Source organism: Petromyzon marinus, chromosome 27 (assembly GCF_048934315.1).
Source record: "Petromyzon marinus isolate PM22_M1 ecotype Great Lakes invasive population chromosome 27, UKy_Petmar_22M1.pri1.0, whole genome shotgun sequence".
In the NCBI taxonomy this organism is placed as follows: Eukaryota; Metazoa; Chordata; class Hyperoartia; order Petromyzontiformes; family Petromyzontidae; genus Petromyzon; species Petromyzon marinus.
Window position 1 is genome coordinate 3,485,380 of NC_133693.1, and position 22,910 is coordinate 3,508,289.

The following is a 22,910-nucleotide window of genomic DNA, read 5'->3' on the forward strand; positions in this document are numbered from 1 at the left end:
CTCCTCGGCTGCCGTCGAGGAATACAGAATGTATGATATTGTACAGCTTTTTTTTCTAATTTTTTGCATTAAAGAGCTAAACTTGCGTGATTTGAAAAAAAAAGCGACGAAGCCCTGCGCGTTGTCATTCTGTGCCTCGAGAGTTGCGTGTTCGCCTCGATCGTTCATCCCGCAGGCGCACGGCGTGGACACGCCACAGCCCCATCTCGATTGACAACTCAGTTCTTTAGCGCTGCTCTGTTTGGTGTTGAGTTTCGTTGTCCTTCCCCCGCACCTCCGATGAGCACGGCTGGATACGTACGCTGCGAGAGAAGTTCAACGTGCGGTGCGTACACAGTGGGTGACGTCACCGTCACGGTGGCTTCCCACACAAGAGCTCTACAGCCCCCCCCCCTCCAATACCCCCTCTCTGACTCCCCCCCCCCCCTCAGACAGCCCCGACTCCCCCTAACCACCCCTCCGACCCCGCCCATCAACCCCCCCGACGCCCTCGACCCCCCCCCCAAACCCCCTCGACCCCCCCGACCCCCCATGTGAGCGGGCGAAGGAGCCTGGGGCCCCGTTGTGCCGCGACGCGAAATTTCGTGAGCACCAGACAATTGGTCAAGAGGTATAACCACTTTATTGCTTTAAACTTTACACGTGTGTATATATATGCATCAGCTCTATGTGTGCGTGTTGCGTGATCTATCTCGTGGTATTGCTGGACGATACGCAATTCATGCAGGCAGGCTGTGTGCGGAGAGGGTTGTGCCCTTGGCCGTGCGTGCGTTGAGCCCGGGGCACGCGGAGCGTCAAGACGGTCGACGGCGACGCCAACTCGTCAAGTCTCGTTGCAGCCAGCGGATGGAGCGAGCGGGGATTAATCGCAGGGCCGCCGTTGCCCCCCCCCCCCCCGCCGTTACTTTTCCTTTTCGCACTTTAATGAGCAACGCGTGCGGGGACGCCGTGCGGGTGCGAACTCGACGCTTCGCAAAGAGCGGCGTGCCGCATCTCCCACGATCCCACGAATAGAGAGATTCGTGGGAGATGATGCCACGGTGAGTGCAATGGTGAGCGCACCGGACCTTGCCACCACCCAGGCTGTCAGCTTGAAACGGTGGGGGAAGTTTCTTAAAGCCTCCCCCGTCTCCCTCGAGCCGCCGCCTCCGTCCACCCCAGCAGTTTAAATGAAGTCAAGACATTTACGTCGGATGGCTGGTCGCGTGCAACGGGCTGAAGCGTGGGAACCTCCCGTCTCTTCCGAGACGTCTGGCCGGCATGGAAGAGTAGGCCAAATACCCACTAGAGCGGCTCTCTCTCTCTCGAGCGCCCTCTAGTGGAGGCGCTTCCGCCAGTAGTGGCATGAGCAAGGACATTGCAAGGCTGCGCATCTACCCTTTTGCAATATAAATACAACTAAGCGATATAGCTCAACTCCACATGATCAGACATGGTCTATCCACTGCTGAATTAAGAATGCCCATCGTCCTTGCTATCCACCACGGTCCTGCAATGACACAACACGTCTAGCTACTGAACATGAGACCCCATCTGGCTACTGAACATGAGCCCCCATCTCTTCGGCGGTCGTCCTCCAGCTTTCAGCTCAACTGACTCGAATCAAACGTTGACCTTTTACCTTGATCGGAATAAGTTGGGTGAGTCTTACCGTCCATCCGTCTAAATCAGCTCAAGCCTTCCGTAAGTCACGTGACTTGTGTTGTGGCCACGCCCCAACCTGAATCCCTCCCCTCTCCCCACCCCCTGTGGAAACAGACACCGCTCCGTGCAGCAGCAGTGGCGGGGTCGAGCGCCTCATGTAGCCTCTTCCTATCCTCATCTCTCCTGACCATTTGCTCCCGTTTCTTCCATATTTCCCCCTATTTTTTTCCATTCTTCCTCTTCTATCTTTCCCCTTTCCCGTTCCTTTTCCCATTCGTTACATCATTGAGTCTGCTCCCCTCCCCGGGGTGTGCCACGGGCACAACTATCGCTCGGTTTGGTTTTCTCTCACAGCAGAATAGTTTCCGATGGGTCACCACTGGTCACTGATGCTGTGATCTGTTTCACCGCTCGAGTTTTACGACAGTGTCCTGCTTTGTCGCTGTGATTTGACGGAATCTATCGCATGCAGCCTACTCAGTCTCAAAACTCATTCACTGGATCCGATCTGCATATCGAGCGAGTAGGAGTCCTATTGAGAAATAAGTACGCGTCTCAGATCAAACATCTTCCAAATAAATTTCGATTTATATTCGAAAAAACAGCGCTCATTGGAATCGAAAAAGTTATTTGGAGACCCGGAATGGTGTTTGTCTAAATTTAGAGTGTTTATCTAAATTTAGAGTGTTTATCTAAATTTAGAGTGTTTATCTAAATTTAGAGTGTTTATCTAAATTTAGAGTGTTTATCTAAATTTAGAGTGTTTATCTAAATTTAGAGTGTTTATCTAAATTTAGAGTGTTTATCTATATTTAGAGTGTTTATCCCGTAAATCGATCGGGTTAAATATAAGGAAAACAGGCGCCACGTGCCTAATGGGAACAGACATGGATTTCTTGAAAACTTGCTGTTGTGAGAATCTATGAAAGTCCTTAGCACATCTTGGAAACTTATTTTCGCTACCTACAGCAAGTCGGTAGCGTCATACGCGCATACATTTAATTAAATCAGGTTTCTGCGCCTAAAACCAGACGTGTAATGTTTTGTAAATGTTTATTTTGACGTGCACAACATCTACTTCGCTCACCTATGGTGATGGCAACATGGGAAGTGAAAGCACGCTACTCACAACCAGTGGCGTGGAATGGTAGTTGCTACGGGGCCTGGTGCAAGGGATGGATTTCCCACCTCTTCGTAGTCTGGCGACTGAACTTCCTTCGGAGGGGGGGGGGGGGCATGGGGCTGTGGCGCAGTTGCACTGCCTGCACACTCCATAACCACACCCAGACCCAGGGATTCATTTCGGCCGGGAGTATGTAGGCTGGCGGGCCCCAAAAAAATATATATTCGCACTCTGCACATCGCGTCCAGTATAGCTCTCGCTATGGCCGTGGCTGCTGCTGCTCACGTGCCACCTTCTCCCCAGTCTTAGTGGGCGACAGACATGGAAGTTATTCGGTGAGATATTAAGCCGTGCCTCCGCCGCTGTTTCGGACGCGGCGAGATCGGACGTGGGGGTGGGGGGGGGGGCGAATCGGAGCGAGTCACCTCGCTCCGGACTTGCCACCTCACCATCCGCGACCTCGCCCGCTCGACCGCCCGCTCGACCGCCCGCTCGACCGCCCGCTCGACCGCCCGCTCGACCGCCTGCCCGCGCTCAGTCGACGTGCAGTTGCTTGCTGCCCATGACGATCATGCCAGCCAGCCAGGGTGGCAGGAAGAGCCCCAGGGTGCCCATCATGCACACGATGATGAAGGTCCACAGGAAGATCCTGTCCACCACCATCGCCACGTACTTCCAATCTTGCTTAACCTGCACGGGGTGGGATGGGACGGGGAGAGAGCGTCACAACAGCAAGGACACGAGTTCAATTCCCGACTGGGGCATATTCCTGCATGACGTTTGTATGCTCCTCGCCCTCCCATAGCTACCACAAACAAAATGTAAAATGGTATTGGCCGAAACATGTCAAGGCAGAAAAACGACCTTTCATATTACTCAATTGGGAGTACACAAAGGAACGTCGTCTCCTATTGGGGAAAAAAGTGGCAGGATCCTCCTGAAAAGGAGCATTGAGACTCATTGAGGCTTTCCTTGGTAAACAATTAGAACAATCGTAGGAGTCTGGAGAGTGGAGATTACACGGCGCGCATGTTCCCCTGTATTTTAAACCAAAAGTTGGGGAGTGCGTCTTGTATTCCAGTAGCGTGGTTGGCTACGTAGGGTGCGAAAGAAGTGCAAACAACATCTGTGTGTGCGGATTTACAGATGTATATAAACATATTGACAGCAGGCACGGGTTTTGGGGTGCGTCTTACTTTTCCCCTGGTCTGGAGAATACGGTAATGCGTATGGACTATTGGCAGGGAGGCTACGATCCATGGGCCAAACATTGCCCATGACTTCATTTCACACAGCCCGTGGCAACAACGAGAGACCTAACGCTTCGAAACGGACCCCAAATGTGATTCATCCGTTACCACAGACATCTTAGCCGCACTAGGGCCTGAATGCCAGCCACAGCCCTCCAGGGGTGAGGTCCAGGGGTCTGGGGGAGGTGGGGGGGGAGAGGGAGGGGCGGTTTGGGGTTCCCAGGAAAATATTCCATGAAAATTAAGTCCTGGCTGCACTAATCGGGTCCTAGAGGGGAATATTGTTTTTGTTAAGTTTAGTATGCTCAGCCACTTTTGTACCTGCAAGTCCCGCGTGCAGTGGCAGGTGACGAGGTGAAACGTGACGGTCAGCGCGCTGCACTACGAACCAAACGACCCGAGTTCGATTCCCGCCCATGGCCAATACCAGTTGCGATTATCTGCACCGATCCTGGGCTCCCCTAGATCGACTCAGCTTCAAATGAGTACCTGGTGTGGTGTGTAAATACCGTCACTAGGGAGACAAAGGCGCTCGGGTGATGTGCTGGCCACCCACCCCTCTCGTGCGCCGTGCCGACCTTCATAGGTGCTGCTCGCTAACAACCCTTGCCCCAACAGTCTCTTAAGGCTATTCGGGGGGGTCTTTGTCTTTGTTTGGCCCTTCCACGGGTTATTAAAAGTCCTACTCTGCCTTCAGACACAAGCCGGTCGCATCGCGACTCCTTGGGGCCGTTTAAACGTTCTCGTTCTCAAGTTTGCTTCAGGCTGAGCGAGCTGGTCCGTTGGTAGTTGGCCCCATCTTTGGCGGATGGATAATTTGCACGGCGGCTTCTTGAGCCACACGCAACACACAGACACACACAACACACAAACACAACACACAGACACACACAACACACAAACACAACACACTGACACACAACACACAGACACAACACACAGACACAACACACACAACACACAGACACACACAACACACAAACACAACACACAGACACACACAAACACAACACACAGACACACAACACACAGACACAACACACACACAAAACACACAGACACAACACACAGACACAACACACAGACACAACACACAGACACAACACACAGACACAACACACACAGACAACACACAACACACAGACACAACACACACACACAGACACAACACAGACACAACACACAGACACGACACACAGACACAACACACACACAAAACACACAGACACAACACACAGACACAACACACACAACACACAGACACAACACACAGACACAACACACAAACACAACACACACACAGACAACACACAACACACAGACACAACACACAACACACAGACACACAACACACACAGACAACACACACAACACACAGACACAACACACAGACACAACACACAGACACAACACACACAACACACAGACACAACACACAGACACAACACACAGACACAACACACAGACACAACACACAGACACAACACACACAACACGCCCGAGAGCATTTTCCGCGATCTCACGATTTTCCGATCTATAATCGTGAAAGCCATAAACGCCACCCCCCGTCGAGTGGCTTGGGGAACCGGGGGGGGGGGGGACTCAATAAATCTACGGCGCCGATCTTATAGGTCGAGGACCCCCGGGTAATGGGCCGAATTGACGCTAATGGTAATTTATCGTGGAGCCAGCTCAGCACGAAAGAGCCGGCGACTATAGATAGCATTGCGATTTACAGGCGCCGTGCCCGCTCCATTCACAGTCTCGCACCCCCAGATCTCCTGGTGCGGCCTCGAGTTTCGGAGATCGAGGATTCACGGAGTATCACCGACGTAAATTACGCGGTCGAACTATATCGATAATAGCAGGGTGAGATGTTAACTACCTCGCCTGGTATACAGGAGGTTGTGGGATCGATCCCGACCCTGCTGTATATTTGGAGTTTGTGCATCTCTCTCATCATCACGGTGGCTAGGAGATGTTAACTACCTCGCCTGGTATACAGGAGGTTGTGGGATCGATCCCGACCCTGCTGTATATTTGGAGTTTGCGTATCTCTCTCTCTCATCATCACGGTGGCTAGGAGATGTTAACTACCTCGCCTGGTATACAGGAGGTTGTGGGATCGATCCTGACCCTGCTGTATATTTGGAGTTTGCGTATCTCTCTCTCTCATCATCACGGTGGCTAGGAGATGTTAACTACCTCGCCTGGTATACAGGAGGTTGTGGGATCGATCCCGACCCTGCTGTATATTTGGAGTTTGCGTATCTCTCTCTCTCATCATCACGGTGGCTAGGAGATGTTAACTACCTCGCCTGGTATACAGGAGGTTGTGGGATCGATCCCGACCCTGCTGTATATTTGGAGTTTGCGTATCTCTCTCTCATCATCACGGTGGCTAGGAGATGTTAACTACCTCGCCTGGTATACAGGAGGTTGTGGGATCGATCCTGACCCTGCTGTATATTTGGAGTTTGCGTATCTCTCTCTCTCATCATCACGGTGGCTAGGAGATGTTAACTACCTCGCCTGGTATACAGGAGGTTGTGGGATCGATCCCGACCCTGCTGTATATTTGGAGTTTGCGTATCTCTCTCTCTCTCTCTCATCATCACGGTGGCTAGGAGATGTTAACTACCTCGCCTGGTATACAGGAGGTTGTGGGATCGATCCTGACCCTGCTGTATATTTGGAGTTTGCGTATCTCTCTCTCTCATCATCACGGTGGCTAGGAGATGTTAACTACCTCGCCTGGTATACAGGAGGTTGTGGGATCGATCCCGACCCTGCTGTATATTTGGAGTTTGCGTATCTCTCTCTCTCTCTCATCATCATGGTGGCTAGGAGATGTTAACTACCTCGCCTGGTATACAGGAGGTTGTGGGATCGATCCCGACCCTGCTGTATATTTGGAGTTTGCGTATCTCTCTCTCATCATCACGGTGGCTAGGAGGTGTTAACTACCTCGCCTGGTATACAGGAGGTTGTGGGATCGATCCTGACCCTGCTGTATATTTGGAGTTTGCGTATCTCTCTCTCTCATCATCACGGTGGCTAGGAGATGTTAACTACCTCGCCTGGTATACAGGAGGTTGTGGGATCGATCCCGACCCTGCTGTATATTTGGAGTTTGCGTATCTCTCTCTCTCTCATCATCACGGTGGCTAGGAGATGTTAACTACCTCGCCTGGTATACAGGAGGTTGTGGGATCGATCCCGACCCTGCTGTATATTTGGAGTTTGCGTATCTCTCTCTCTCATCATCACGGTGGCTAGGAGATGTTAACTACCTCGCCTGGTATACAGGAGGTTGTGGGATCGATCCCGACCCTGCCGTATATTTGGAGTTTGCGTGTCTCTCTCTCTCGCTGTGGTCGCGTGGATTGTTCTCCGCGTCGTCCGGTTTCCCCCTCCACATTTAGAATCAACATCACGCGTGTGGAGCATTTGACAGCAATAGATTTCCACACGATGATAAGCCACTTCGTTGGGCTATCATTTGTGGCCAGGTCGCTTTTGAAAAAGAGTTACACAGCTCAATGGGCCTTATCTGGTCCTTTTTTTTGCTTAAATGTAGTTTAGTTTTAGCATGATTTGAAGCTTTCGTGACTGCAGAAATAACATGTTATTTTATACCTACGTGACTTTACCGAAAGAACCAAAGAGTATAGTTTTAGCATGTCGTACATGCGCAGCACATTTGAGATATATATTTATTTTTCATCCATCCACTGCTGGATGCGTTATATTGGACCATAGTTCACCACGCTGGTGAGTGCCGATTGAGGCGAAGGTGTGGGGGTGGAGGGGGACATCAATGGGTTTTCCTGCACCGCTCCCTGCTGCCCAAATTGTCTACTGCACCTCGAGATGGACCCACGGTGGCGGTCACCCAACCCCAGCGCTGTCCAAGCTCTGAGCAGGCTCAACTCCTGCTTGGCTTCGCAAGGTCTGACAAGATCGGGCGCGTCGCGGGTGAATTGATCGTGGGACGAAGGTAGCGCCGCTGTGAAAATTAACGGCGTATTTCTATTTATTCGTGAAATGTGTTGGTTGGCGAGTCTGAATACACGCTGAGTGGAACTGGCCAGACAACTCAATGCAGTGGGCCCTGCTGGAACCCACTCAGACGTATACATAAAAAAATAATTATCAGCCATGGTCGCTCCCCCCCCCCCCCAAGCCGTTTCAATCTCTCTCTCGATCCAAGCAGACGTCTCCGTACTCCTTTGCACAATTTTCAGTTTTTGTTCCCTGTAATTCGTGAACGACCACGTGTCGTTCATTGGTAGCCTGTATCAATACTCTTTGGTTATTTCGGTAAAGTCACGTAGGTGGGAAAGCACCTGATGACGGGCGCTTGTGTTGCGCCCGAAACGTCGTGATTTATTTTATTTTGTACCTACGTGACTTTACCGAAAGAACCAAAGAGTATGGATTCCTGCAATCACGAAAGCTTCAAATCAAGCGTGTATCAAGTTAGGTGACGTAATTTGAACTTGTTTTTCCCATCTCTGCCTGTGCCCGGCTCCTCGTCCAATTAATAACCGGAGCTCAGTCGGGCACTTCTATCACCACGACCCCAATCCAGAGTCACAACGAGACATGGTGTGTCCCCCACCGCTCCTCCACTGCCCCCACCCCCCTTACTGCGGTACCCCCCCATGAAAAACGTTACGCACCAATGCTCGCCTAATTTCCAACATTTCGGCAACACATTCGGACCGCCCTTGCCTGTCCCCCCACCCGCCCTTGCCACGGCACCACCACCACCCGACCCGGAGTCCCCTGCGGTTTGCCCTGCGGTTACCCGCAGGGACACCGCCCCCGGTCGAAGTGAAACGAGCCCAGGGCGCCGCGTTACCGACAAGTCGGCGTCCTCCGCGCGCAGGTGATTGGCGATGTACTGCACCCCCTCCACGGCCAGCAGCAGGTTGCGCGAGAAGGCGCAGCGGCTGCAGTCCGCGTAGTCGTCTCCGTGAGACGACGGAGGAGGAGGCGTGAGCTGTTGGGAAAGCGGAGCAGGTTGCGGAGGGAGAGACGGCGCGAACCCGCACGCCGTCGGCGACTCGCGGGCGGCGGCGGCGGCGGCGGCGGCGGCGTCGGGCGAGAGGTCTTCGCGGGAGCGACGCGGCGACGGCGGCGTGCTGAGCCTCCCGGGCAGCCCCCGGGCCCTCTCGGCGGCGTCCCCCGAGACGGCGCCGGCGACGACGGCGGTCCTCGGGGCCTCGTCCGCCACGGCCGGGGCGAGGGCGGCGGCTGCGGCGGCGGTGGCGGCGGCGGCCTCGGCCACGCTCTGGGGCCTCCTCATGACGAGCCAGCGGGGGACGCGGTCGAGGAAGACGCGACGCACCCAACGCGGCATGCAGTGCGTGCCGCGCGAGCGGTGGTGCACGTTGAGCACGAACACCGTGATGACGATGGAGAGCGTCACGAAGATCATGGTAAAGAGGAGGTACTCGCCGATGAGCGGGATGACGAGCGACGTGGACGGGATGATCTCGGTGATGAGCAGCAGGAAGACGGAGAGCGACAGGAGCACGGAGATGCACAGGGTGATCTTCTCGCCGCAGTCCGAGGGCAGGTAGAAGACCAGCACGGTGAGGCACGAGATGAGCAGGCAGGGCACGATGAGGTTGATGGTGTAGAAGAGCGGCAGGCGGCGGATGATGAACGAGTAGGTGATGTCGGGGTAGACCTGCGGACAACAGTCGTACTTCTTAGTGTTGTACGTGCCCACGGCGTGGACGATGGCCCACTCGCCGCTCTCCCAGTAGTCCTTGAGGTCCACGTTGCGGCCCATGCTCTTGAGGTCGATCATGGCCTTGTCGTAGGTCCACGAGCCGAACTTCATGGTGCAGTTCTGCTGGTCGAAGGGGAAGAAGGTGACGTCGATGCTGCAGGAGCTCTTGTAGATGGCGGGCGGCGTCCAGCGCACCGTGCCGTTGTGGTGCACGTTCGCCTTGGTCATGTGCGTCACGATGAAGTCGCCGTCGGCGCTGCGACCGTCGCGGGCGGAGGGGGAGACGGCGAACGCAACGCTCCGATTAGCGGCGTGGTTGGCTACGTACGGAGTGGTAAGAAGTTGGGCGGACGTAAAATGTGCGTACGTAAACGTGCGCACGTAACGTGACGCCGACGGGACAATCGGGACACAATTGGAAATGACGAAACAATACCGGCCATTCCTCGATTTACGAATTCCCGATTGAGCGAATTTTCGCTTGGACGAAATTTGAATTGCGCCCCATGAACAAGAGGCCTCTGGGTCAACGGCGGCGCGCCGCACGCCGTTGACCCCGCATCTTCCTCCCAGTCGGTCCGCAACGTTTGCCTGCGTGTCCTTTACAGTGTGTGTCCCCGAATCTGTCGCGTTGTTTGCCATTTGCCCCGAGCGCCCTTCAACGTGATGAGCGAGCGTACATCAAGCATCGTCGGATATGACTCCGGCGCAGAAATCTCGGCGAGAAAAGCGGTAATGCCCGGTCACGAAAATGGACATCGTGAAAGGGCACGAGAAGGGAGAATGCTTGGCGAAGAGAGGCAGTACGGTATGTTCTCTCAGAACGCGGTAGCTGCGTCCCTGACGAACAAAAATCGCGTTATAACAACACACAGTCCGCGATAACACGGTGAGATGTATATGATGACTCAACAAAGACTGAGTCGCGTGGGTAGCATCTAATAGGATCCAACAGCATCCCGCCTTGTGCGATCCTACGCCGAGGCAGCCGTACGACTGCTTTACTCCGGCTCGCACGACGTAGTTCTGTTCACTCAATGGCGTTATATCCAACTCGCATCCGCGTTATAAAAAAATGTGTTTCCGAATACATTTATCACGTTTTATAAACTAAACTTAATTTTACCAAGTAAGGCCCACTGAGCTATGAAGACATTTTTCAGAAGCGACCTGGCCACAAATGATCGCCCAACGAAGTGGCTTATCACCTGGAGGTTTATAGCAGCCAAATACTCTCAACGCACGTTGATTCTAAATGTGGAGGGAGAAACCGGAGGACTCGGAGAAAAATCCATGCGACCACGAGGATAGAACCCACGACCTCCTGCATATCAAGCGAGGTAGTCTACATCTCGTCAAAATTGGCGAGACGTTTAACTATCCAATTCGCGTTGTGGAAACACACGTCTGTGAAAAAGAGATTTACATCTCATCGGATTCCTCCTGTAACAATTACTGTACGTCTTCTGATCCTCCTGTAACAACTACGTCTTCTGATCCTCCTGTAACAACTACGTCTTCTGATTCTCCTGTAACAACTACGTCTTCTGATTCTCCTGTAACAACTACGTCTTCTGATCCTCCTGTAACAACTACGTCTTCTGATCCTCCTGTAACAACTACGTCTTCTGATTCTCCTGTAACAACTACGTTTTCTGATACTCCTGTAACAACTACGTCTTCTGATCCTCCTGTAACAACTACGTCCTCTGATTCTCCTGTAACAACTACGTCTTCTGATTCTCCTGTAACAACTACGTCTTCTGATCCTCCTGTAACAACTACGTATTCTGATCCTCCTGTAACAACTACGTCTTCTGATCGTCCTGTAACAACTACGTCTTCTGATTCTCCTGTAACAACTATGTCTTCTGATTTTCCTGTAACAACTACGTCTTCTGATCCTCCTGTAACAACTACGTCTTCTGATTCTCCTGTAACAACTACGTCTTGCTGATTTTCCCGTAACAACTACGTCTTCTGATTGTGATGTCGAGATAGCTGTCGGTGGCACGGTAAGGGGGCACCACCCACTTGTTGTAGAGGACGATGTCCGGGATCCAGATCATCTCGGAGGGCACCCGCAGGGAAGTGACGTTGGCGTACTCGGTGGGCTCCCAGCGCAGCTTGTAGTCGTGCCACTCCTGCGCAATAACGACGACAGCAACAACAACAAAGCGCGGTACGACAGCAACAAAGACAACAACAAAAACAACAACATAAACAACAATAACAACAAAAACAACAAACGGAGTTTGCAGCACCCGGCCCTCCGCTGCCCACGATGTGAGTCGCGACAAATGAATGCCCGGTGATCTTAGCGATCGAGTGTGCAGGCGGTGCAACTACGGTGGTGTCCACTTTTGGCCCCGGACTACGAGGCGTGGGGGCGCTCATTCCTTTGCTTGCAGCAGGCCCCATGCTCACCACGCTCACCACCATCGTCACCGCAACCTCACCACGCTCACCACCATCGTCACCGCAATCTCACCACGCTCACCAACATCGTCACCGCAACCTCACCACGCTTACCACCATCGTCACCGCAACCTCACCACGCTCACCAACATCGTCACCGCAACCTCACCACGCTCACCACCATCGTCACCGCAAATCACCACGCTCACCAACATCGTCACCGCAACCTCACCACGCTCACAAACATCGTCACCGCACACTCACCACGCTCACCAACATCGTCACCGCACACTCACCACGCTCACCAACATCGTCAAAGCACACTCACCACGCTCACCACCATCGTCACCGCACCCTCACCACGCTCACCAACATCGTCACCGCACACTCACCATACTCACCACATTCACCATCCTCACCACGCTCATCATCCTCACCACGCTTTCACCACTCGACCTCGCTCGGCACACCTCCCAAAACAATCTCGCACCACGCTCACCACGCACCACGCTCACCACGCACCACGCTCACCACGCACCACGCTCACCACGCACCACGCTCACCACGCTCCACGCTCACCACGCACCACGCTCACCACGCTCACCACGCACCACGCTCACCACGCTCACCACGCACCACGCTCACCACGCACCACGCTCACCACGCTCACCACGCACCACGCTCACCACGCTCCACGCTCACCACGCTCACCACGCTCACCACTCTCACCACGCTCACCACGCTCACCACGCTCACCACGCTCACCACGCACCACGCTCACCACGCTCACCACGCTCACCACTCACCACGCTCACCACGCTCACCACGCTCACCACCACGCTCACCACGCTCACCACCACGCTCACCACGCTCACCACCACGCTCACCACCACGCTCACCACGCTCACCACCACGCTCACCATCACGCTCACCACGCTCACCACGCTCACCACCACGCTCACCACCACGCTCACCACCACGCTCACCACGCTCACCACGCTCACCACCACGCTCACCACCACGCTCACCACGCTCACCTGCTTGAGCCACACGTTCGTCGTCATCATCTGGTTCTTCTCGTCCTTCGGGAAGAGACGCGGACACAGGGTGGGCGGCCGGGTCACAATCGCGGCGCTTGACCAGAGCCGTCCCCTAGGGGTACGCGGCGGATGGGGGGGGGGGCACCGTCCCGGGCCCCTCGTTTCGGAGGGGGGGGAGGGGGGGCCGCACTTCGACGTCACGGTGTCAGATGTCATGCTTATGGTTCGGTTTGAAAGCGTCGGGAGGGCCCTCACCCCCCCTCACCCCCAAGCCCCCCCCCCCCCCCGACAGATTGACGGCCCTGCCAGTGACATCCGATTAACGCGCGACAGAAGTCTCTGTCCGATGCCCGATTGGCACGAGTTGTCACATCGTGTGCACCCTCTCTAATTGCTCTCTGGTTGACGTCGATTTCAATGCGATTGATTTCTCGATGGTGACATATTGATCGTGCCAGGCACCATCTCGGGCACCGGGGAACCTTGGCAACAGTCAAAGAGCCACTTTGAACCGTTCCATTAGAACGCTGGGTCTGTGAGTGGCTTGGGGGCCGTCCAAAAATGACGTCACGCGATTTTTGACGATTTTTGACCCCCCCCCCCCCTCGTCACACGGCGTCACAAAAAGTCAGACCCCCCCCCCCTCAAATATGACGTCACAAAGCTCTGCCCCCCCCCCCAAAAAAATGTTAAACATCCTTCAAATCGCTTTAAACTATTGTCATTGTAGTGCGTATTTAATGTGGCGCTGCACTCTGATGTTGTAGAAAACATTTATTAAAACGTCTATTTAATTAAGTAGAACGCGTTGTCAGTATTTATTTAAAGTTGCGCATTTTGAAGGGACGTCACATTTCTCAAATAACCCCCCTCGTCACACATCGTCAAAAATGTCTAACCCCCCCCCCCTATAGGTGCGTGACGTCATTTATGGACGGCCCCTTGGTGTGTACGCACACACGAAACAAAACGCAACTGCGCAGTGTGTAGCGTTCAAATTCAATCGCCCGATGTACTCCAAGTCGATACGGACCACATCACGCCGCGTCTCATCGGGGATTAGGAAGCTAAGCAGGTTGGAGCCTGCTTAGAGCTTGAGATGAGTAATCTGGTTGGTGCTAGGATGGGTCACCAGCATCAGTGCTTGCCAGGTGTAGTAGGCGTGGGGCTAACTAGGTGTTGCCAGGAGATGGCATCGCTGAGTGTCACCCCCCCTCTGGTGGACATCTGTGAAAAAGAGCTTTACAGCTCATCGGATTCCTCCGGGATGAATACGTATTCTGATTCTGTGTTGGTGGGTTTTCTCCGGAGTCTCTGGTTTCCTTCCATGTCAAGGGCAACCTTTAAACGGCATATATATTTGATACAGCATTATTATAACAACCTGCAGAATTTTATATAGAATAATAATAATGTTTAGGTTTGTATCAATAATCCAGTGCTGGGTGAATGCTTCCTCGGCACCAGGTCGGTCCATGGGGGTTATGTGGCCATACTTCACCAGCATGGGTAGTGTGTGGTGAGGGTAGTGTGGCCAAGGATTCTATGACTCGCCAATGGCGTTATCCGCGGCCAGAAATTGAACTTAAGCGACCGGGCACCGTGTGCGCTAACCACTGCGCCACCACTCCACATTAATGTTTAGTTGCTGTTGTTTATTACTCACGCGAATGTGACAATGCATCAGTGTATCGCGGGCCGGTGACCCCCGGCGACCTGAGTTCAACGACTAACCATCAATAGCGAGTGGTATGTGTATTGGGCCACCCACGGTGACCGGACCGGTGAAGTATGCTCAGAACCAACCAGGCCTCCCCTCCCCACGCCGTGGGGAGGGGAGGCCTTCATCCGGCATAGGGTCGAAAAAAACCAGGCTGTAAATTCCAAGTATTTATTCTCGTGAGGCTTCAGAATCGATACTCTTCAACTACTAGATTCGAAGCTTTCAATTACTCTGAACGAATCCCCGTATACACCCTTATTTCACATGACCACGCCAACCACTAGAGGCCGCTACATCCACCACACATTGGTAGACAGGACGGGATCATTGTTTAAAGAATCGTTTGTTGAATCAAATCGCGATGACTCATCGGAATCGCCAGCGAGTGGATGGTGGTGGTGGTGGTGGAGGAGCGAGTCTGACTCGGGATTAACTAAGCACAGTGACGGTTATCTGAGTCGCAAAAGTATGTACACATGTAGTAGCTACGGGCCCCGCACTTTCAAGGACCCTGCGTTAAATGCTTTCAAACTATCCATTCCGGTTCAGTGATTCTGCATTTGCTCTCTTACTATAGTACTATACTGCCTTCAACTTTTATGAACGACTGGGTGTTTAAGGTTAGCGATTATCTGGCTGTATAGCAAATGACAAAATACAATTACTTCACTATGCAAGTTAAACATTAATGTGTTTTAATATTAACGTGTTTTAATTGTATTTCGGTCCCCTTTATAACATATGCTACAGGCCCCGCACTAGCTTAATCCGGCACTGACTAAGCAGACAAGTTTTAATGTTTTTACACATCCCATCAGCTGCACGGCCGCCTGCTAGAGGCCATCATTTCAGCAGCGGTGGTTCAAAACACACACAAGCAAAACTCGAAGCAACGCTGGCGAACGGCCAAGCTGGTGTTTGTAGGACAGGAGCCTCCAATGCATTGTGAGTTGAACTTCTCTCGCGCCGTATGTGGCCAAATCGGAGACGATTATGTTGTTGTGTCTCGTGCAAAGGAGGAAGTTTTTTTTTAATTCCCGAGGGCTGAAGAGGCTAACGTCGACAAAACTCGCCATTCGCCACTAAGTGGCGGTGACCTCACCACGGCGCTTGTGCCAGGCAAGGTGCGCTTTGAGGCCACGTGAAGTGTCGAAGGCTCGATGGCAGAGGAGGTCACGGGACAGACCCAGGTGCCAACCACACATTAACATGCACACATATAGCAGAGTTATCCAGCGATAACGAAAAATAATATTGTCACCTTCACGAGTTTACTGAGCGTGCAACAACAAGAACACAGGAACGCGGTGTTTCCCTGTTGGTGGTGGTCGGTGGGGAGGTGGTGGTGGGTGGGGGTGGTGGTGGGTGGGGAGCGGTGGTGTAGCGGTTAGCGCTACGCTGCGCTACGAACCCGGCAACCACTGTTCGATTCCCCCTCACGGCCAACACCAGTGACGATTATCTGATCCGGTCTTGGGCTTCCCCTAGGTCGACTCAGCCTCAAATTAGTACCTGGCGCGGTGTGTAAACATCGCCACTGGGGAGACAAAGGCGGTCGGGCGTGGTATTGACCACCCACCCGCTCGTGTGCCGTGCCGGCCTTCATAGGTGCTCGCTAACAGCCCTTGCCCCACCAGTCTGTTAAGGCTATACGGGGGATCTTTGTCTTTTGGTGGGTGGCGGGGGTGGTGGGTGGGGAGGGGGCTGGCTGGCTGGCTACGGGGCCGCGTGAAATGAAGTCGCGAGATCCGCGCCTGACCCGCGGGCGGCACCGGCAGCTCCGCCCGAGCCCTTGCCCACTGCCGGTGGCGTGCAGCGCGGAGCGGCGCGGCGGAGTGGCTCACCACGTCGATGAGCTGCGCGATGGAGAGGCCGAACTTGACGTCCACCACATGGGTGACGTTGGCCACGGGACGCGACCACTTGTTGTAGCGCCGGAAGAGGCGGCGGAAGAGGCGGCTCTCGGCATGGCAACGGCCCTGGTGGAGGCCCTGGCACAGCGCTGGACGCAAATCCCACCCGGCAGAGATTTAAAACAACAACGGCAACAACAACAACAACATATTTGCAGTCGTGGTGCTCAGCGGGATTGCTGTCCGCGGTGCAGAGGCCGCCGGCTCGATGCAACCTCCCGGCGCGCCAGTCGACACAATGGGAAAAGTTTTTTAAATCCCCCCCCCCCCCCCCCCCACTTGGGATAAAGTGTGGGTACCCCCGCCCCTTCCAGGACGTCTGGCCAGCAGTGGATAGACGCTACATCACGAGCATGACGACGACGATGTTGAACTTGAGCTCCCGTGGCTCAGAGGCGCACCGTGTGAGTGAGCGAGGGCAGTCTGACCTCTAGGTCGACTCGGCAGGCGAAACGCCGTCGTAAAATGCAATGATCGCCTACTTACTACATACGACCACAAGCAGACCGTGCAATGTACTACGTACGACGTACTGCGTACGACGAACTGCGTACGACGTACTGCGTAGGACGTACTACGTACGTACCACGCACTACATACGACGTACTACGTACGTACGACGCACTACATACGACGTACTACGTACGACGTACGACGTACTACGTACGACGTACTACGTACGACGCACCACGTACGACGCACTACGTACTACGACAAGCAGAGCCGTGCACTGAAATTCACGGGGTAATGAGGCTCTCGATCGTGCGAGAGTCCTGCTGCTGCTGCTGCCGCTGATGATGCTGATGATGCTGTTCTCGCTTGAGACGGTTCGCTCGCAAATGTTTAACGCGTGCACCGCAGCCAACTCACGATCGGCTTGCGGCGGGCGGTGACGCACGGCGTTTGACGAATGCAACCGCGGCTACAAACCTCGACCGCCTGAGTTCGATTCCTCCAGCCATGGGGCTTCACCGTCCACGGTGAGCGATCGTCAGCTTGTGTGAACCGCTCGTTCTGTTTAAGTATGGTTAAACATTTATACTTATGAGATCTGATGCGTGTCCGAAAAGGCAAAGGCGCAGCCCTGAAAATTCCTTGCTGACGCCACTGCTGGATGAAGAATCTCCGCTTGAGAGAGCTCTAGAGAAGTCCTCTCGAGGTAACGTTTGACCTGCTCTTCCAAGATGACCAAGACGTCTTGGAAGAGATAGGGTTACCCATATCTATTGCTGAGTGGGCAGCGACGTTGAGGAGTGTGGTGGGGGGGGGTGTAAGAATCTTGCTCATTGTTTCAGCTTCCGCGCCGGGAGATAGATCATGCGAATTGTAGATTGCAAGTCGTCCAGAGTGCTAACACCACGGCAGCATTGTGCAATAATAATGAATAATAGCGTTTGACTAAATGAAGTTGGAACGTCGGGCGGACTTGTCTACCACGCGCCGCATTCCACCTCGATCGCATGAAGTGACATCAATTAACTCGCACGCGTGCTACGGGCGTCACCCTCACGGGGTAATGAGGTGCACAAAGACAATGATCCCCCGGTATAGCCTTGACATACTTTTGGGGGCAAGTGCTGTTAGCGAGCACCTATGAAGGCCGGCACGGCACACGAGGAGGTGGGTGGCCAGCACCACGCCCGACCGCCTTTGTCTCCCCAGCGGCGATGTTTACACACCGCACCAGGTACTAATTTGAGGCTGAGACGACCTAGGGGAGGCCTAGAACTGGTACCAGATAATCGTCGCTGGTGGGAATCGAGCTCGGGTCGCCAGATTCGTAGTTGCAGCGCGCGAACCGCTACACTACCGCTCGCACAGATTCTCCTCCGCATCCATCGGATGCGACATCCACGCAAAGAGCACCGCACTGCCAACATGCCTGGCGCACACGTGGTCATCACAAACAGCCTCCGACTCGGGCGAATTAGGCACCTTCCACCGTGCCTTCGATGTCACGGTTTGAGGATAAGACGTGACCGCATTGTGGCACGGTCACTTCTCCACAGTCTTCCAGGACAACTCGGTAGCCTGATCTTGTTTAAATGAGGAGGGGGGAGATGTACACGAATTCAAGAGGGTTGGGGGCATGGCACAATACAGTAAATGTCAAACGAACGTTCGACAAATGTTAATTGTGAAACAGAATTAGTGTACGTACGGCAATGCGACCTGCTGTTGTGTTATCGTGCATTCTGCTCTGGTCCCCTATGTAATTGAGCAATGGTTGCGATGGCCAATTGTACTAAATTTTGTACCAACATGTTTTTATTTGACAAATAATTTTAAAGGGGGTTTGGGGGGGGGGTGTTGATCCTACAGGAGGGGGTGTGAGGGGGGCTCAGCCCTCTCCAGCCTCCCCCCCCGTGACTAGAACCACTCGAAACACGTGGGGCGAATGTCCTTAACGCAGCTGTGCGCTCGGCTTTTAAAGATGAAAATAATAATAATAATAAGCCCGCTGGCATTCTCACGGATTCCATGCGCTTCAGCTGAGCCTTTCACTTGCATAAGAGACGTTTGAGAAATACGGCGGCGACTGCTGCTGCTGTAATTTTTTCCCTGTTCGACTGAAAAGGCCTCTTGATGAATGTCTTCACGAGCGCGTCAATGCGCGCTCATCGCGGTTGTTCTGATGATTTGTCATCACGGTGATTGTGATCGTGGTTGCGATGATGATCGCGATGACGGGGATGATTGTGACCACGACGATGGTCGTGATGACGATCGTGATCACGATTGTGATGATGGTGGTTGCGATGACAGAAACCATCGCGATTGTTGATCATAATTCTGATCGTGATTATTGTTTCGATGATTACGATGGTGACGGAGATGATTATGATCTAGATGATTAGGGTTTACAAAAAACAGGACGCTTACCTAAACACCCCAACAACTCAAACCGCCTTGCGTCACATCTCACCCCCTCAGTGGCAGCTGTCCCTGTGCAGCATAAGATGTACGCAGTCACCATACGAGCGGGAATGAGTCTGTCATTAAGGGGGTGAGGGGGGGAGGATGATGCTACGTGGCTTTCACAAATTTGCAAATAATTTATCAAATGTGACGAGTTGGAGAGTGACGCCAGCACACACTGTCGAATACACCCGGTGTGATTATGATGATGATGATCGTGACGACGACGACGATGATTGTCCCGGGGTGTCTCCCCCCTCTTACCCGTGACCCCCAGCAGCACAGCCAGCGTGAGAAGTCCACCCCGCATGGCCTCGGCTCACGGAGCCGCAGTCTTTCCCAGAGCCTTGGTCTCTTCCCCTCCGTGACACCCGGACATTACTTTGATGAAGATGGCAAAACGACCAAAACCATCACCGCCACAACAACTCACCGCTACTAATACTACTCACTGCCACCACCACTGCTATTCACAACCACCACGACTACTATACCCACTGCTACTACCCAACCCCAATATCACGAAAACCGCCACGCACTACCACCACGACTACTCACTACCAGCATTGCTATACCCACTATCACTGCCACTTACATCACCACCCGCTATCATAAACATCATCACTCGCTGTCCACCACCACCACTATTCGCTATCAGCTGCCATTACCGACCACCACAACCACCCCCACTCAATAGTAGCACTATCTAGAACGGCGAGAAATTACAATCATCCCCTACCACTCGCATCCACCACCAGCATCAGCAGCATCAGCGAGGGGAACTTACGCTTAGCTGGGTTAAGCGCGCTCCCTCACCCGCTCAGCAATGAGCAAGCCTCCCTCCCTGGCTCCTTGTCTCTCTCTGTATCCGCGTCTCCGTCTCTGTCTCCGTGTCTCCCTGCGCCAGCGTCTCCCTCTCCCCGCCTCCCCGCCTCCGTGCCTCCCTCCTTATCACCCCGTGTTTTCCCTCCCCGCCTCCACGTCTACCGGTCCCCGTGTCTCCCTCCCGGCTCCCCCTGCGCGTATCTCCGCGTCTCCCTTCCTCGCCGCTGTCACGCGGACAGCGCCGCTGCCTCCATCCCGCGGGTCGCGCACGGCGCGCGCTTCGTCCCCCCCATTGCCCCCGCTGCCACGCCGCGAGCCAAGCTGAACCGCGCAAGCCACGGGATGGCCAGATGTCCACTCTGCGGGCGATCTACCGCGTAGACTGTCGTGGACATGTAACCTTAGCTCGAGACTGTGTGTGTGTGTGCGCACAAGTACAAGACAGCGTGGATCTTCTTCGTCAAAACCGTGAAGAGTCGCCGTCCCCTCCCTTAGTCGCTCGTGGCTTGCGCTGTTGCTCCTGCTCTGCTGCTGTCGCTCGTGCCGGCTCGGGGAGGATTGGAGAAGCACCGGCACGAGGACGCGCACCCCTTGGCGTTGTGGGGGGGTGGGTGGGGTGGGTGGGGTGGGGGGTTGGGGTGGTGGTGGGGGGGTATGCTGAGAGGGGCAGGAGAACGGCGCTCAGCCAGAAGCAGCAGTGGACCCATCCAACCGAGAGAGGGCATCCAAGACCACGGGGATCGTCGCCGGGACGAGATGAGTTGCGAGTGATCACTCTTCATCGGAGCTCTTACCAGACGTACTTTCGGCATTGTGCCGTACCGCAATGATGGCAATGATGTCCGACGTTTTCGCTCCGCGTGCTGGGAGCTTCGTCAGGAAATGTATTCAGTGCACTACACGCGCTGGGAACTTCAATCGCCAGTCATAAAAAAAATATCAAGTGATACGTTATCAGTTGTCCTTAGTTATCATTCCCCAAAGGTTATCAAAAATAACCACGTATTGCCAATTATCCAGTAATTATGAGCATCATTCTACATTAATTATGATTTAATAATCAGTCATTAATAACAATTAGCCAGCATCATTGTCACCAATTATCAACATTCATCAAAATAAGCCATCAATCATCACCGTCAATACTTATCCATCAAATATCACTTTCCTGGTCACAAAAGCAAAGTTTGTGGGGATTAATAGCCATTTTCTATACTTTTATACATACGCAATTACGAAATAACATTTACTTACTACCCAGGAACAGAAATTGTATTACATTGTGTAATTAGCCATGATCATCTTTTCCATAATCATAAGCAGTATCATCACTTTCACTGCACTGTTAACTTCAGCATCATCAGCAGCAGCATAATCATCAGATACAAAGATCCTCCGTATATTCTTGGTTCTTTCGGTAAAGTCACGTAGAAGGGAAACAATAGAATAATAAAAATATAAAACAATAAAATTCTCACGACGTTTCGACTCCAACACAAGCAATCATCATCAGTTGTGAAAACCACAACAAGAAAATTTGAATACGAATCCCTGCAGTCACGAAAGCTTTGAATCAAAAATCCCCCGTATAGTCTTAACAGACTGCTGGGGCAAGTGCTTTTAGCGAGCACCTATGAAGGCCGGCACTGCACACGAGGGGGTAGGTGGCCAATACCACGCCCGGCCGCCTTTGTCTCCCCAGTGGTTTAAACACCGCACCAAGCTACGCATTTGAGGCTGAGTCGACCTAGGGGAGGCCCACGACCGGTTCAGATAATCGTCACTGGTCTTGGCCGTGAGCGGGAATCGAACTCGGGTGACCGCGTCCGTAGCACAGCGCGAAAACCGCTGCACCACCGCTCCCCACATAATCATCACACGCGCGCATCCACACTCAATCCACTGCTGGATGAGGGCCTTCACGTGCGTTGTGGTTCCACTGCGTTGTGTGGTTTTGGGGTAGGGCTAGTACTAGTGTGTCTCTCGTTGTGGATTAGTGACAGCACTGAGTCTATATGACTCGTTAGGGTTAGCGGAAGGGGCTGCAGTTCTCACAACCCGCACACCGCACGCTCACAGCCTGCTCATGTCGACGTTCAAATGGCCAGAGCTCCTCCACCACCACCATCATCATTATCGTCGTCGTCGCTGAACCCCGTGGTGGAAGTTGGCTCTAGGGGGACGGGGGTCCCCCGCGATCTGACCCCCGACATCCTCGTGACGGACCCTGGCCCCGGGACGAGGGGAAACCCTTCCGTGTCGCGAGTGACGCGGGGAGGCGTGGGGGGGTGGCGGGGAGACGCAGGGCC

At 53.6% G+C, this 22,910-nt stretch overlaps 1 protein-coding gene across 3 annotated transcripts; it reads right to left on the minus strand.

Annotated features, from left to right (window-relative positions):
• Window positions 1-603: 603 nt before the first annotated feature.
• Window positions 604-21,215, minus strand: LOC116946626 (neuronal acetylcholine receptor subunit alpha-2). 3 transcript variants are annotated; one of them, XM_032961720.2, is made up of 7 exons: window positions 20,564-21,215; window positions 19,741-20,157; window positions 16,789-16,946; window positions 13,219-13,263; window positions 11,798-11,907; window positions 8,885-10,019; window positions 604-3,457 (listed from the first exon to the last, which is right to left on the minus strand). In XM_032961720.2, exons 2-7 carry the CDS (start codon window positions 20,084-20,086, stop codon window positions 3,302-3,304), a joined length of 1,950 nt encoding a protein of 649 aa, XP_032817611.2. In that variant the 5' UTR covers window positions 20,087-20,157; window positions 20,564-21,215; the 3' UTR covers window positions 604-3,301. The 3 variants fall into 3 exon arrangements, with proteins under 3 accessions (XP_032817611.2, XP_032817612.2, XP_032817614.2); XM_032961721.2 differs by having other exon boundaries at window positions 19,741-19,803; window positions 20,041-21,215; XM_032961723.2 differs by having other exon boundaries at window positions 20,041-21,215.
• Window positions 21,216-22,910: the final 1,695 nt, after the last annotated feature.

What these genes read in the sequence shown, in the direction of transcription:
- LOC116946626 (XM_032961720.2), bottom strand. Translation starts at nt 20,086, where the DNA reads ATGCGGGGTGGACTTCTCACGCTGGCTGTGCTGCTGGGGGTCACGGGT. An exon ending in GACATCGTCCTCTACAACAA is followed by an intron (nt 10,020 to 11,797) that starts GTGGGTGGTGCC and finishes CGACGGTCGCAG; the next exon opens with CGCCGACGGCGACTTCATCG. An exon ending in CGGAGGACGCCGACTTGTCG is followed by an intron (nt 3,458 to 8,884) that starts GTAACGCGGCGC and finishes CACCCCGTGCAG; the next exon opens with GTTAAGCAAGATTGGAAGTA.